We start from the raw sequence: 16,539 nt of genomic DNA, 5'->3' as shown, positions 1-16,539 counted from the left end.
TAGTGGACCTGCGGTTGAAGGCGGGTGCAGCATATGGGTTAGAGGCTGGATGCAGGACTTTTATCGGATCTTGAGTTTTGCACACAGGTTTCTAGGGCCATAAAGGACTACATGGAATGAGAATGGGATGGTCTCGCCGTCTACAGTGTGGAAGGCGTTAAAAGCGGTGATGGGGGGAGGGGGGGGTTCATCTTGTACAAGTCACACATGGACAGGAGACCAGGAAGGAATGTCAAAAAGTGGTGGGTGAGATTGCGAACGACACAATGCCAGAGCTTTGGGCACGCAGTACATCAGCTGCGTTGTTTAAAGGAGATGGTATATGAGCACGGGGAGAAGGCTAGCCGCTTGTTTGCTCCTCAGTTAATGTGACAGGAGGCTGCCAGGGAGATCGTGCAGGTGCCGGGGGTGGGTTGGTTTCTGTCCCAGAAAACGTCAATGAGCTGTTTCGGTCCTTTTTATGAGGGACTCTACATTTCGGAGCCAGCAGAAGACGAGCAGGGGATGGGAGAGTTCCTGGAAGGTTTGGAATTTCCTCAGGTGGGGGAAGAGTTGCGGGAGAAATTGGAGGCGCCAGTGGGGTTGGAGGAGGTCCGCAGGGTCATGGGAAAATTGCAGATGGGGACGGTGTCGGGATCAGATGAGTTCCCTGTAGAATTCTGACAAGTTTGCAGATCAGCTGACCATTGGTGCTGGGAATGTTTAAAGATCACTGGCGTGGGGTCGTCTCCTGGAGATGCTGGAGAAGGCATCCATCTCCCTCCTTCTGAAGAAGGCCAAGGATGCCACTGGAGTGTGGTGCGTACTGCAAATTTCTCTGCTCAATGTAGATGAAAAACTTTTGGGCAAAGTCTTAGCGTTAAGGTTCGAACTCTGCCGCCCGGAGGTAGTGGGGAAGGCCAGATGGGATTTGATAGAAAACTGTCGGCTAATGAGAGGTGGTTACTTGGTGTACTTCTCACACTCGCGTTGACCCGGAAATAATCGTGTCTTTTGACACAGAAAAGGCATTTGATAGGGTTGAATGGAGCTACCTTTTGGCGGTTCTGGAGAAGTTTGCGATTGGTCCTGGATTTGTGTCATGGGTTAGATTATTATATGAAACGCTATCTGAGTGTGCGAATGAACACCATGAGTTCGGGGCCGTTACAAGAGATGCCTGTACAAGGGGATGAGGTAGGGATATCGTATGACCCTTTTTTTGTTTGCGTTGGCGATTGAAGCATTGGCAATTGCTTTCAGGGCCTCGGATAAGTGGTGAGAGATTAGGAGGGTAGGAGGGGGTGAGTAGAGCAAATGGTGCTCCTGTACATGGATGATGGATGAATCCTGGGCCAGCTATGGGGGATATATTGGGAATATTGAAGAGGTTTGGCTCCTTTTCAGGGTATAAACTGAATGATGGGAAGAGTGAGTATTTTGTGTTTAGCCCTTCGAGGTGTGGAGCCTGGGCTGGTGGAGCTGCCGTCCTGTTTGGCTGGGACTAGTTTTCATTATTTGGGGGATGTGACTTCACAAGTTAAATTTTACGAGTCTGGTGAGTAGGATTAGAGCATCTGCAGAGGTGGGAGAGCCTCCCATTTTCGTCGGCGGGCCGAGTTCAATCTATTAAGATGAAATATCTTGCTGTGATCCAGATGTTCTTGTTTCACTACCTCTCAGTTTTTCGACCAAAGTTGTTTTTTCAGAAGATGGAGCGGCTCATAACTGGTTTCATAGAGGCGGGGAGAACTCCTTGGAGTTGAATAGGTGGGGGAGGGGGGTCCTAGAGCGAGAGAGGCAGGTGGGGAGTGTTGGCGCTGCCAAATTTGATGTATTATTATTGGGCGGCCAATGCGGTGAAGGTGTTGGGGTGCTTTGGGGATCGAGAAGTTATTTGGTTGTGGTGAAGTTGGGGCCCTGCAGAGGGACGAACTTCGAGGCACTGATGACTGCGTCTCTGCCGCTTGCTCTAGCGAAATATTCTTCGAATTTGCTGGTAGTCTCCATGTTAAAAATATGGTGGTAACTTAAAGCCAGACTCACTTTTCAAAGAGAACTGAGGAACTGCTGTGTGCTCTGTTTCACGGAGACATGGCTAACTCCTGCTTCACCGGACTGTGCCTTACAACTAGGGGGCTTCTCAATCCACCGAATGGAACGTACGGCGACCTCAGGCAAGGCTAGGGGAGGTGGGGTCTGCCTCCTCATCAACACCTCCTGGTGCCTAGATGTAGCAACAGTGGCGAGTTTTTGCTCTCCATGCCTAGAATACCTGACGCTAAAATGCCGCCCCTACTACCTTCCGCGGGAGTTCAGCTCCATTATCCTGACGGCAGTTTACATCCCACCCCATGCGAACATGAAAATCGCACTGGATTAAATATTCACCACCACAAATAGCCTTGAAACGAAACATCCCGAGGCCTTGTTCATTGTAGCTGGGGACTTCAATCAGGCCAAGCTCAAGAGTGTACTACCAAATTACCACCAACACGTCACCTGTTCCACCAGAGGCCCAAACATCCTGGACCACTGCTACACAAATATCAAACATCCCTACTGATCTATCGCCCGCCCACACTTTGGCAAATCTGACCACAAGGCTGTACTCCTGTTCCCGGCTTATAAGCAAAAACTGAAGTGGGAGAATCCGTCAAAATAAGTCATGCAATGTTGGTCTGAGGAATCGGATGATCTACAGGACTGCTTAGAGTAAGTGGACTGGTCAGAATTTTAAAACTCTGCGACCAGCCTGAACAAGTACGCCACTACAGTAACTGACTTCATTAGTAAGTGTGTAGAAGACTGTGTGCCGAAGAAACAAATTTGCGTGCTTACCAACCGGAAACCCTGGAGGAACAAGGATAGCTTCTGCTTGCTGAAGTCTAGGTCTGAGCCGTTCAAGTCAGGCGACCCTGACCTATACAAGAACGATCTAAGGAGATCCATCAAAGATGCCAAAAGACAGTACCGGACCAAGCTCGAGTCCCACACGGACCCCCGCCTACTATGGCAAGGTCTGCAAGACATGACGGGCTACAAGATGAAGCATGTAAAATCACTGGCTCCAATGCACCCCTCCCTGATGAGCTCAACGTACTCTATGCACGCTTTGAACAAGAGGTCAGCGAGAGCAAACCCTCCACCCCAGAAGCCTCGGATGAACTTGTATTGGAGATCACCATTGCAGACTTCAGAGCAGCCTTCTTGAAGGTCAACCCTCGGAAAGCCACTGGCCCAGATGGGATACCCGGACCGGCGCTCTGGTCTTGCGCAGATCAACTGGCGGGGGTATTCGCAGGCATCTTCAACCTCTCTCTTTACAGCAATCTGAGGTCCCTATCTGCTTTAAGAAGACGACCATCATCCCTGTACCAACAAAATGCCAAGCAGCGTGCCTTAATGACTATCGTCCAGTGGCTCTGACATCCATGATCATGAAGTGCTTCGAAAGGTTAGTCATGGCACGAATCAATTCCAGCCTCCCGGATTGCCTTGATCCACTACAGTTCGCCTACCGCTGCAACAGGTCCACAGCAGACGCCATCCCCATGGCCCCGCACTCTACCCTGGAACACCTAGATAATAAAGACACCTATGTCAGACTCCTATTTATCGACTACAGCTCAGCCTTCAACACCATCATTCCTACGAAACATCTCCAAACTCCGTGGCCTTGGCCTCGGCTCCTCCCTCTGCGACTGGATCCTGAACTTTCTAACCCACAGGCCACAATCAGTAAGGATAGGCAACAACACCTCCTCCACAATCATCCTCAACACCGGTGCCCCACAAGGCTGTGTCCTCAGCCCCTACTATACTCTCTTGTACACCTATGACTGTGTGGCCAAATTCCCCTCCAACTCGATTTTCAAATTTGCTGATGACACCACAATAGTGAGTCGGATTTCAAACAATGACGAGACAGAGTACAGGAATGAGATAGGAGAATGTGGTAAACTGGTGCGACGACAATAATCTCTCCCTCAATGTCAACAAAACGAAGGAGATTGTCATAGACTTCAGGAAACGTAGTGGAGAGCATGCCCCTGTCTACATCAATGGGAATGAAGTAGAAAGGGTCGAGAGCTTCAAATTCTTAGGTGTCCATATCACCAACAACCTGTCCTGGTCCCCCCCCCATGTCGACACTATAGTTAAGAAAGCCCACCAACGACTCTACTTTCTCAGAAGACTAAGGAAATTTGGCATGTCACCTACGACTCTCACCAAGTTCTACAGATGTACCATAGAAAGCATTATTTCTGGTTGTATCACAGCTTGGTATGGATCCTGCTCTGCCCAAGACTGCAGGAAATTACAAACGGTCATGAATGTAGCCCAATCCATCACGCAAGCCAGCCTCCCATCCATCGACTCTGTCTACAATTTCCGCTGCCTCGGAAAGGCAGCCAGCATAATTAAGGACCCCATGCATCCCGGACATACTCTCTTCCACATTCTTCCGTCGGGAAAAAGATACCAAAGTTTGAGGTCACGTACCAACCGATTCAAGAACAGCTTCTTCCCTACTGCCATCAGACTTTTGAATGGACCTACCTCATATTAAATTGATCTTTCCTCTACATCTTGCTATAACTAACATTATATTCTGCAGTCTCTCCTTCCTTCCCTATGTACAGTATGCATTGTTTGTACAGCATGCAAGAAACAATACTTTTCACTGTAGACTAATACATGCGACAATAAAATCAAATCAAATTTTAAGTTGAGGGTGGTGTCGAGGTGGGCCCCTATCTGTTGGAACTATCTGTTTGAGTCGATGAAATTAGATGTTACATTTGAGGGGGGGTTGGAAAGGCAGAGGGTTGGAGAACGTGAGGGACTTGTTTCTGGGGGGGATGTTTGCCAGCTGGGAAGAGTTGAAAAGAAAGCAGGGCTTTGTGGGGCGGTGTTGTGGGGGTTTTTGGGTGCGTTCAGGTATTTTCAGGTGCGGGATTTTGTTCGGTGAGCATTTCTGACATTTATAGAGGCGCCGTTGTCTGCCTCGCTGGAAAGGATACTCTCTTGCGTGGGGTTGGAGGAGGGCAGCATGTCTGGGATATATGGGCGGATCATGGAGGAAGAGCTGGTTTCGGTGGAAGAAGTGAAGGCCAGGTAGGAGGAGGAGCTGGGACCCATTTTGGAGGAGGAGGTGTGGAGTGAGTCACTTTGTAGAGAGAATGTCGCATCATCCTGTGCGAGATTGAGTTTGATTCAGCTAAAGGTGGTGTTTAGGGCACACCTCACCGGAGCCAGAATGAGTCGATTTCTTGAAGGGGTCGAGGATAAGTGTGAGAGGTGCTCGAGAGGACCTGCTCACCACACGCACATGTTCTGTTCCTGCCATAAGCTGATGGGTCTTTTGAGGGTCTTTCTTTAGCATCATAGCGGCTATCCTGAATGTGGATCCAGAGTCATGCCCATTAGTGCCGGAGCTGAGGAGGGGGTGGGGTCGCTTGCTCTGACATTCACCTCGTTACTGACCTGGTGACAATTTTGCTGAGTTGGAGGCAGGCGACACCACCTAGCGCCGCAGCATGGCTGGGCGATTTAATGGAGTCCTTATACCTTGAGAAGATCAAGTTTACGGTAAAGCGGTCAATTAAGGGTTCTATTGTACTTCATATTGCACTTTAAGGAACTGGTCACTGTTGACTGTTAGTTGGGGGAGGTTAGTTCTATACTGTGAGTTGGGGTGGGGTATAAAGAGAAGGTTTTAAAGGACAAACCTTTACGCAAGGTAGGTTGTGAATAGACTACAGGGTGTTGAGGTATACTCTGCTAGACAAAGATTATTGACACTGGGTTAAGAAGAACCTAATTACAAGCAGAACATTGAAAAGATATTGATCAAAGATACTTCACAATAATGTGCAACAGTAGTCTAATTAAGCTCGCTGGGGGTGTGGACAAAGAAGAGCTGATATTGTTGATAAGGGATCATCTGTTGGAAGAAAACACCCAAAAGACCCTCCAAAAGAAAATGCATTCAGCTTGGGCCCACTCCCTGCCCTATCCCCATGCATTGATCATGGCTAATCCATCCAACCTGTACATCTTTGGACTGTGGGAGGAAACCTACACAGACACGGGGAGAACATACAAACTCCACACAGTCACCCAAGGCTGGAATTGAAACTGGGTCCCTGACACTGTGAGGCAGCAGTGCTAACCACTGTGCCACCCAGTGGTAGAGTCAACCATTTTTACTATTTGTTTAATGATGGTATTGAAAGGAGTTTGGGATAAAATTGAATGGCCTGATGTGATTCAATGATCTTTTCCCAAAAGGAAAAAGGATTTAGGTGTGATTGTTAACCATCCACTGAATTTATTCAGCTAATGCCACACCGTTAACATCAGCACTAATCGAGTACTAGAATGCATTTTGAGGGCACCTGATCCTATCAAAAAAGGTTACTTCCATAGAGTATAGCTGTTTAGCAAGACTACATTTTGAATATTGAATGGAGTTTTGAACACACTCTCAAAAGAAAACTACGGGCATCGAACAATTTCCCATGAATGATTCCAATACTTAAGAACACAGATTCAAACTTGTTTCTTGTGGAGAAAAGATGAAGGATGGCTGTGATCCAGTTTTTTGACATGAAGAAAGGTGTGGATAAAATACTTGGTTGAAATGTTGCTGAAGGTGAGACAGTTTGCCCTAGTGTTCTCGGACTATGTTGTGGATTTAATGTCACCTATGGAATGATGGATTGTAACCTGGTGGGGTTTTTTGAATAGCAACCTCATAAAGTCTCAGAAACACTCTGAAACTTTATCTTGGAAATTTTGCTTTTAGTATTCATCAACTGCACAGAAGTAAGGTGGTGGGTAAGGTCGTCATCTGTATAGATTGTACTTGTTCTAGAAGATGAATTTAATAGAAAAGAAAAAGATTAATCTACACATGTCGAATAGGTTTTTGTTATTCCATCTGTCGCTGTTAACAGGGTAACAGTGCAACCTCTGCCAACTGACCAAGTATGATCAATGTTTCTTCCTGAACTTATATTTGTGCACTGTACTACATGATTTCTCTTCCAAGGCAGATATTCTGCCCTTCTTCTCAATCTCCTAACTCTTGCTCTGAGGATATGCACATTTACAGACAGGATTTTGCTGGGGCAGTGGTGGCTCCTCGGGGAGCCTGGGCAACCCCATTGCAGCCATTTTGGGTAATCCCAACCAGAGTCTGTGGCAGTGAAGCAGCTAATAAGTTGCCATTGTGGCTCCTGTCGTTTTAAGGGAAAAGAGCTTACCTGCAAGAGCTGACACCCAGTCAGAGGGCTGACAGCTGTCCAGTCCTCGCAATGCCTCAGGGAGGCAGCCAGACCAGCACTTATGACAGGTGTGGGGGCCGGGATTCTCCAAAATCCCGGCCAAGTGTTGACGTCGGCGTCAACGGGCCTCCAGGCCCAGTCATTCTCCCCGTCCTCGGGGGCTAGAATGGCGCCGGTGTGCTGAGTGCTGCTCCGGCGCCACAAGCAAGCCTGCCACGGCCGGCACTGGTCCGCACATGCGAGCCACGGCCGTCTCTGCGCCAGCCTGCGGGCAACATAGCGGAGCCCTACAGGGGCCCGGCGTGGGGAAACATAGACACCCCCCTCCCCGGAATTAACGCACCCGCCGATCGGTTGCCCCCGATCGTGGGCATGGCCACCTTGGGGGCCCCCCCTCCCCCTGCCTCCCCCACCAGGACGGCCCCCGCAGCCAGAACGGCGAGGTCCCACCGGGTGGGAACATACGCAAATGATGCCGGCGGGCACTTGGCCCATCGAGCGCGCAGAATCGGCGCGGGGGCCGCTTTTAGCGGCCTGCGCCGCGGCACCGGCACGATTGCCGGCGATTCACCGGTTGCCGGAGAATCAGCGGAACGGCGCGGCGTGACGGGATGCGCGCGCGCGCCCACCTCACAGATTCTCCAACCTGGCGCTCGGAGAATCCTGGCCATGGTGTCCATTGCTGCCCCCCCTCTCCGGGTTTTGAGGGTCTCAATTGGCCTTTGGGCTAGAAGACCACCTTGTACCTCCCCCAACGGTGATAAAATTCCACAGCAGTGGCATGCTTTTCCCTCCACCGGTTTTTTGCTCAGCCTGCTCCTGAGGGCCCTGTAAAATTTAGCACAGACATGTGGATGTAGAAAACAGAATGTCTTCACTGGTGGGAGAGCATAATTACAACATGGCAAATTTCCGTCTATTGGGAAGCACGGTGGCGCAGTGGTTAACGCTGCTGCTTCACGGTGCTGAGGACCCGGGTTCAATCCCGGCCCCAATCACTGTCCGTGTGGAGTTTTCACATTCGCCCCGTGTTTGTGTGGGTTTGGCCCCCACAACCCAAAGGTGTGCAGGGGAGGTGGATTGGCAACGCTAAATTGCCCCTTAATTGGAAAAATAAAATTATAAAAAGTAATTGTGGCCGCTGACATTTAACGTGTCGATACTGTTATAAGACTTTTGATAGATTTTAGATGCATATATTAATATAACAGATGCTTTGCACCATATAAATGTGAAGCGGTTTTGCCCTTTATCCAAAGGGAATTAGAATGATCAAAAATTGAGGGCAGCACGGTGGCACAGTGGTTTGCACTGCTGCCTCACTGTGCCAAGGTCCCACGTTCGATCTCTGCTCTGGCTCACTGTCCATGTGGAGTTTGTACATTCTCCCCGTGTTTGTGTGGGTTTCTCCCCCACAATCCAAAGATGTGCAGGTTTGGCCACACTAAATTGCCCCTTAATTGAAAAAAATTTAATTGGGTACTCTAAAATGTATTTTTTTAAAAAGAATTATTAAAAATTAGAAAACCAGATGAACTGCATTTTCTCTGCCAAGTATTGAACTTTTATAGTATTCATATTCCCTTGACAGGAAACCTTTTGAACAGTCTGATGGGTGCAGGGGAGGAAGATGATGTGGATGTTGAAGGACCAGAAGATGTCAATCCAATTGATCTTGACTAAGAAGAAAATTAACTTTCGAACCTAAAGGTCTAAAGACAATATTCCACTGAGGTGTCTACAGAATGATCTGCTTATACAAGAAATAGAAACAGCTATACCATGGGACATTTTATATGACAGTTTAACATCTGAGCATCTGTAAAGGGCTCTCTTACCCTTTCTACTGAAGAAGATGCAAAGGATGTTTCCTATCACTGTCTCTATTGGAAATGCTGTATTATTTATGTTCAGTAGATATTTCATGATTTAAAGAACAGGTTCCAATTGGCTGTGTGTTGACTGATGTAACAAGTTTTGTCTTTTTAGATTATTTTACATAAGATTTATGTACTCTACAGCTTTGTACTAGGAACAGGTACAAATGGCACTACACATGGATGGTCTTGGCTGTATGATGTAAAACCGTCGCAAAGATGCTCAACATATAGAAAATTTTGCCAACAGGAGTCGAGACATTTCAAATTGCTAAAAACTAGCTCTCGTTAACACGTCAGAGTGATTGTCAATAGGAACAAAAAAGCTGTGAGGATCAGCAGCACTTGATTTAACTTACACAATTGGTGTAGCTGTTGCACACTGATTACAAAGGATCATGCACAAAAATGGGCTTAATTATTTCTGAACCAATAAACAATATTAAAAAAGGTTGTTGTCACCCTGACTTTATTTGAAGTGGTAAATTATATTCTAATGCAAGTAAAATGCATACAGCTGCCACCCAAATGCTGTAAATACTTTGTCAGGGCTGATTTTGCATGTTAAAGATTTGCATGATGGAAATGTATGTACTTTTTAAGCATTGACATTTCAAGGGCTGGAACTTGTTCAAGAAAATTTGCACAATGACTACTTAATCAGGAACTGGGTTTGTCTCATTGTGAAATGCAAGGACCTGATTTAATTGGAGCCGGTAACACAAAGTTTAAAGCGATTGTACAGTTTGCTTTATAGATCCGGTAACTGTAACTAATTGTTTTTCCACTAGGCATTCTCTTAACTCATGGTCTATGAAATGTTCACAAAGGTTAAATCTACAGGGGATTAAATGGCAGCCTTTTAAACAACGGAATAGATTTCCTTTTCAGTGATATTTTGTGCATAAGTTGGACTGTAGCTTTTTTTAATACTTGTATTTATCATTAAAGAAAAATAATTAGTCTCTTTGTTTGATATAAAGTCAGAATTTTCCTTCAAGGTGGAATGTTTACATTTTTTAACATGATAAAACTCTTTCATAACTACAGCTAAGTATTCATGTTTTCCTGGTGTGTTGCACATGAAATAAGGATCTGTGAAGTTTCCAAGATCATTGCACTTAGTTTTTATTTTACATTAACCATCTGAAAACTCATTTGTTCCAAATGCATGAAGGAAAAGATTTTGTTAAAATGTATGACCAGTGTAGAATTAACACATCAAAGGCATTGCAGGTCCAGCCTAGCTAGCTTCCACGGAAGAAGTTTGTCTGTTGTTTCCATTCCCTCTTATTAAAAGGGGTCTCGTGCAAGCATTACTGTGACATCTAGATTTGCTCAGCAGAGGGCGCTAGCATTTGATTTTTCTTGACATACAACCCGTGTGAAAGTCAAATTTTTGAGACTTTTTGAGCGAGTGGGTCCACTTCAGTTTCCAGGTGATCATATGCGTGCTTGATTTGGTACCAAGTGAAATCCAAAAGAGACTGGATGGAACAAAGTAAAAGCCAACAACACTAAAGAATTAATTATCATCCATACTCTAGTCACTTTAATTTGAATAAATAAAAACATTTATCTGCTGGTGCTCATTTTGACTAGTATTTATACATTTACAATGAAAATGAATCATTAGCATCTCCAGGATTATACTTTGGTTCTGAAATCTATGGGCATTGAACACTGAAAAATAAGATCGACTTGTATACGAGGTAAATGGAAAATTGTTTTTAAGCCAAAAATTATGGGGTCAACCTTTACACGAGTATACAAAGTAGATACATCTTTGAGCACACCTACTAATGTGACATTTTTTAACACAATCTTGCAACTGAGCCTGAATGATTGTAGTTTATGTATTTGTTTTACCATATTGATTTCTCTTTCAGAGCAAATCTGTGATTTAATATTTTTCTAAGAACCTGAATCCATTCGAAACTGTCAAACGCAGCTGCAGCTTGATCAATTTGTTAACTAAGCTTTGGACTGAATGTAGAATCATACAGCCTTGAAGGAGGCCGTTTAGTTTATTCTGTGTCTGCTCTTTGAAAGAGCTATCCCAATTCGTCCCACGTCCCTGTTAGCATAGAATCTTAGAATTGTTAGAACACAGTAGGAAGCCATTTGACCTGTCATGTATATGTGACCCTCTGGAACAGCAATTTAGTTAGCCCCACTTCCCCTACCTTTCCCTCAGTCCTACAAATGTTTTTCTCTTCAGATAATTCTTCAGAAAGACTAGATTGAATCTATCTCTGCCGGCCTCAGGCTGTTTAGATCCTAACTACTTGCTGTGAAAAATAAAGTTTTTTTTCTTGCATTGTCTTTGATCCTTTTGACATTCACCATTAAGTCAACGTCCTCCAGTTCTTGATCCTTCAGCCAATGGAAATGGTTTCTTCTTAGCTATTCTTCTATTTGCTTCAGATTCATACAGAGTAAGATATCCAGCTACCTTCAGACTACAAACCAACCCTTTACTGTGCCATCCTGATGCGCTGTCAATCGCAACCAGCCACACTGACCAAAGTCATCAGCACCATCCTGCTAGGTTGCGGCTAGGGCTCTGCTGCTTTTGATGCAATCAACCATTTAATCCTCCATGAATATCTTCCTGCCCTATTGAAACTCCATGCTACCAACCTCTCATTGTACTGCATGTATCAAGTGCATCCTACCAGTGGCCCAACTCCATCCTTTGCACGCATCACCTGAGAAGTATGAGGTCAGTTTTCATTGCCAACATGTAACTGTGTCTCCAGTTGACCCAACTCCATATCTGGCAGCAGTTCTGAATGAGCCAAAACTTCCAGCTAAAATAGAGCCACCTTGCCCCACAGTCTTGATTTAAAACTTACCTATTTAGATTTTAGCACTGCTCTTCAAACTGATGCATGAGAGTATAATTAATAAGGTGGTGCGAGGAACTTGGAATGGGTCAGAAACTGAATCAGGAAGCAAAAAGCTGTTGTGAATGGAGCTGCTTAAGAATGGTGAGGGGAATTATACAATATATTTTGTATAAATGTATTCAAATCTGTGACATCCAATTGAAGTAAATAGCATTAGAAGGACACAAAACAGTTTATTTTCAAATGTAATTTACAAATTATAAATGTTTTTTTTTAAAACTGGCGATGTATAAAGAAATTGTGTTTTTTATTTAATGAAAATGTTTATTGGTTTATAATTTTTACAGGATTCTGACCACATGGTGTGCAGTACATTTATTACCTTTTTTTTTGCTCAAGTCACCCTAAAATATTGCGCAAAGAGGAAACTGCTTATACAGTGGAAGACAACCCACCAAAGCTTTCCATCACTTTTCAAATGGTTTGATGTTGATTTTCTTAAGGTAATTCGTGATTTATAACCAGAGTGAATTATATGCAATACTCGGTTCCATGACTGCAATTTACAGTTCAATTTGAAGTAGATTTCAGCAAAGCGAATATGTGTTCTGAAAGCCTGAATGGATAACACCATTGATCTAAAAAAACAATGGGATTAACTGGTGGCCTTTTAAATAGTTGCTGAGCATTTTGTTTCACTGTCTCACTGCATTTTTTCCTTGAATGCTCTGTTTAATGGAATAACCTTGCTACTAAATCTGCAGTTTTGTTGAATTAGTCAATCTGAATAAGCTGTCGACCAGTGGGAATCGAACCAGCCATCATGGGCCGGGTTCTCCATTATCCAATGCCAAAATCAGGAAATGTGATTGGCTTCCGACCCCAAGATCGCGGCGGGTGCTGATTTGACGGGCGCCGATTTGACGCCAAATCGCAATTGTCCGTCACCTCGAAAACAGCGTCAATGTGTTTCACTCTGCATGTACAGAAGGCACCGTTTTCATATCATTAGCTGGCCCAACCAGGTACTCTCCAGGGCCTCCGTGATTCTCTGCCTCCGATGGACAGCTCTCAACAGCATGGTTTACTTGTGCTTTTAAAAATCGTGAAACCGGTGGGGCGGCTGCCGATAGAGGATACGGAAGGTGTCCCAACATCGCCAAGCTCTGCCGCTGGCCGGGGGGCTTCTGCCAGAGCTGGGGGAATAATGGGGGGTGGCCATGAGATGGCCTGTGGGGTTGGGGTGGACGGGCACGGAGCACCACTGCCGCAGCCGGCAAGGCAGCCATGCAGCTACGCACACTGCTAGCAGCCCACTTTGAACCTGCTGCAATGGGCCATCTAGGTGTCCCCAGGGCAACCCCCTGGGTGCCCTCTGGCCCCAGCCGACCCATCCACTCTACGGGCGCGCTCCAGCACAACTACTATCATCTTTTTGGCTGGGATATGTGTGTGGGGCGAGGGCATTTGCCTCCTCATCAACACCACCTGGTGTTGAGATGTGGTGTCCCTAGTGTGTCACTGCTCCCCAGACCTAGAATCCCCTAAGGTGAAGTGTAGCCCTTTCTACCTCCCACGTGAATTCACCTCTGTACTCATCACAGCAGTCTATATCCCATCCCAGGCGGAAGTGAAGAAAGCACTTGGCGAACTATGCTCCACCATACACAGCCAAGAAATAAATCACCCTGAAGCCCTGACAATCGTGGTTGGAAGCTTCAACCATGCCAACCTCGAGGGCTCTACTCAAATTCCCATCAACATATCTCCTGCCCCACCAGAAGTGCAAACGCCCTGGACCACTGCTACACGAGCATCAAAGGTGCTTACAACTACATTCCCTGACCACACTTTGACAAATCCAACCACAAGTCAGTACTCCTACTTCCAGTTGACAAACAGCAACTCGAGCGTGCTGAGCCAGTCAAGAAAACCGTGCAGTGCTGGTCCGGGGCATCAAAGGACATGCTCCGCAAGTGCTTAGAGTCTGTGGACTGGTCCATATTCAAGGCCGCGGCAGCTAACCTGGATGAGGTATGCAACCACCGTCGCAGACTTCGTCAGTAAGTGTGTCAAGGATGGTGTACCAAAGCAGACCATATGGGTGCTCCCCAATTGGAAACCCTGGCTTAACTGAAGGGTCCACTCCCTGCTGAAGTCCTGGACGGATGCGTTCAAGCCTGACGACCTTGACCTATATAGGAAATCCAGGTAAAACGTACATAAAGCCATCAGGGACATCAAAAGAAAATACCAGATCAAACTAGAGTCCCAGGTCAATGATACAAATACACAACGTCTATGGCAGGGCTTATTCAAGGTTACGGGCTACAAAGCAAGGCCAGGCGGAATCTCTGGCGTTGGAGCCAAATACATCAGTGCCACCTTCCCCAACAGCCCTGAACACACCCATACCCACTATTACAGCCTCAGAGGTAAGTGCTGCCTTCTTCAAAGTAATAATAATCGCTTATTGTCACAAGTAGGCTTCAATGAATTACTGTGAAAAGCCCCTAGTCGCCACATTCCAGCTTCTGTTTGGCTACGGGAATTGAACCCGCGCCGCTGGCCTTGTTCTACATTACAAGCCAGCCATTTAGCCCACTAAACCAACCCCGTAAGTGAACCCGCGGAAACTGATAGGCCCCTGACGGTGTTCCTGGGCGAGCACTCAGATCCTGCGCAGACCAGCTGGCGAGTGTATTCAGACATCTTCAACATCTCACCTCTCCGCTGCGAGGTTCCCACCTACTTCAAGAAGACCACCGTAATTCTAGTACAAAGAAGAACAAGGTAGCGTACCTCAATGACTACCAACCGGTGGCCCTGACATCTGTTATCATGAAATGCTTTGAGCGGCCAGTCATGAGACGGATCAACGCCAGCCTCCCAGATGGTCTTGATTCATTGCAGTTCGCCTATCGCCGCAACCACACATCACCCTACAATCAACAACCGAACACTTCAACAAGGACACCTAGGTAGGACTGCTGTTCATAGACTACAGCTCCGCCTTCAACATCATTACCTGTCAGGACTAACAACCAAATCTGCAATCTTGGACTTGACCCCTCCCTGTACAGCTGGATCCTTGACTTCCTCACTAACAGATGGCAATCTGTCAGGATAAGTAACAACACCTCTTCCACAATAGTCATCAACACCGGGGCTCTGCAAGGATGTGTGTTCAGTCCTCTACTGAACTCCTTATACACACATGACGGTGGCAAGATTTAACTCCAATTCAATCTATACGTTTGCGTATGATACGACTGGTGGGTCGTATCTCAAACAACAACGAATCAGCCTACAGAAGGGAGATAGATCACTTGGTTGCATGGTGTACCGAAAACAACCTCTCTCTAAATATTGGCAAAACCAAAGAACTGATCATTGACACCAGGAAGCAAAATACGACCCCCCCCCCCCCCCCCCCCCATGGTCTACATAAATAACTCCGAAGTGGAAATGGGCGATAGATTTAAGTTCCTGGGGGTCGCCTTCACCAACAGTCTGATCTGGTCCACTCGCGTTGATGCAACAGTCAATAAATCCCAACAACGTCTCTATTTCCAATGGAAGCTAAAGGAATTCGGCATGTCTGCATCGACTCTCACAAACTTCTACTGATGTGCCACAGAAAGCATCCTATCTAGTTGTTTCACAGCTTGGTATGGCAACTGCTTGGCCTAAGATTGAAAGAAACCGCAGAGTGTGGTGAACTCAACCCAACACATCACACAAGCTTGCCACCCTCCCATTGATTCTGTCTACACCTCCCGCTGCCTTAGGAAGGCAGACAGCATTGTCAGAGACCCCTCACATCCAGGCTTTACCCTCTTCCAGACCCTGCCATCAGGCAGAAAACACAAAGTCGGAAGACCCGCACATCCAGACATAGGAACAACTTCTTCCCCACAGCTACAAGAATCCTCAACGATTCTCCCTCGGACTGATCTATTCCCTGCAAGAACACTATTCAGCCCCGCAATGCTGCTCTTGCTCATGTATTTGCTTTTTTTGACCCTTGTTCCACACTGTAACCAATCACTATTTGTCGATGTACTTTGTCGATTATTCTTTTTGTCTACTGTGGCCACAGAAAAATACTTTTCACTATACTTTGGTACATGTGCCAATAAAGCAATCAATAATATGTATATGCGGCTGCAGCTTGTCAGCCTCCCGAGTGTCGATCACAGACCCAGTGAATCCCACACCATTTTTCATTGGAATCGATTGTGTTCCACATGGCACCGGTGCTAGCCCCTCAATTGTAGCAGAATCGGTCCAGTTGTGGTGCCAGTTTTTCTGTCGTAAAAGTCCACGGATTCCCGTTGGCATCAACACTTGGCCTCAGAAACGAAGAATCCTGCCCCTTATTTTCTATATAATTTAATTTTGGGGTTCATGTTTTTTGTGAGGGTAAATGCTTCATCATAGCTGCTAAAGGTAAGTGAATAACCACACGTTTTTCTCACCCACCACCCTTGTGGCTTGCTTCAGCAACTAAGTGGATACTATTCTTTTAGTCCC

General features: G+C 46.1%; 1 protein-coding gene across 4 annotated transcripts in view; it reads left to right on the top strand.

Annotated features, from left to right (window-relative positions):
* The window catches only part of get4 (guided entry of tail-anchored proteins factor 4), a 44,094-nt gene extending 33,977 nt beyond the window's left edge, over positions 1-10,117 (top strand). For 3 of the 4 annotated variants that reach the window (XR_005463407.1, XM_038819712.1, XM_038819714.1), the window contains one exon: positions 8,866-10,117. Coding sequence is in view for 3 of the 4 variants with exons in the window: in XM_038819712.1 (XP_038675640.1) it covers positions 8,866-8,957 (92 nt within the window). In the remaining variant the exon portion in view is untranslated. Of the gene's footprint in view, positions 1-8,845 lie in introns of all 4 variants that reach the window. The other variant, XM_038819713.1, reaches the window with a different exon arrangement.
* The last annotated feature ends 6,422 nt before the right edge of the window (positions 10,118-16,539 follow it).

This window comes from Scyliorhinus canicula, chromosome 15, assembly GCF_902713615.1.
Source record: "Scyliorhinus canicula chromosome 15, sScyCan1.1, whole genome shotgun sequence".
Lineage (NCBI taxonomy): Eukaryota > Metazoa > Chordata > Chondrichthyes > Carcharhiniformes > Scyliorhinidae > Scyliorhinus > Scyliorhinus canicula.
This window is presented reverse-complemented; position numbering and strand designations above follow the sequence as displayed.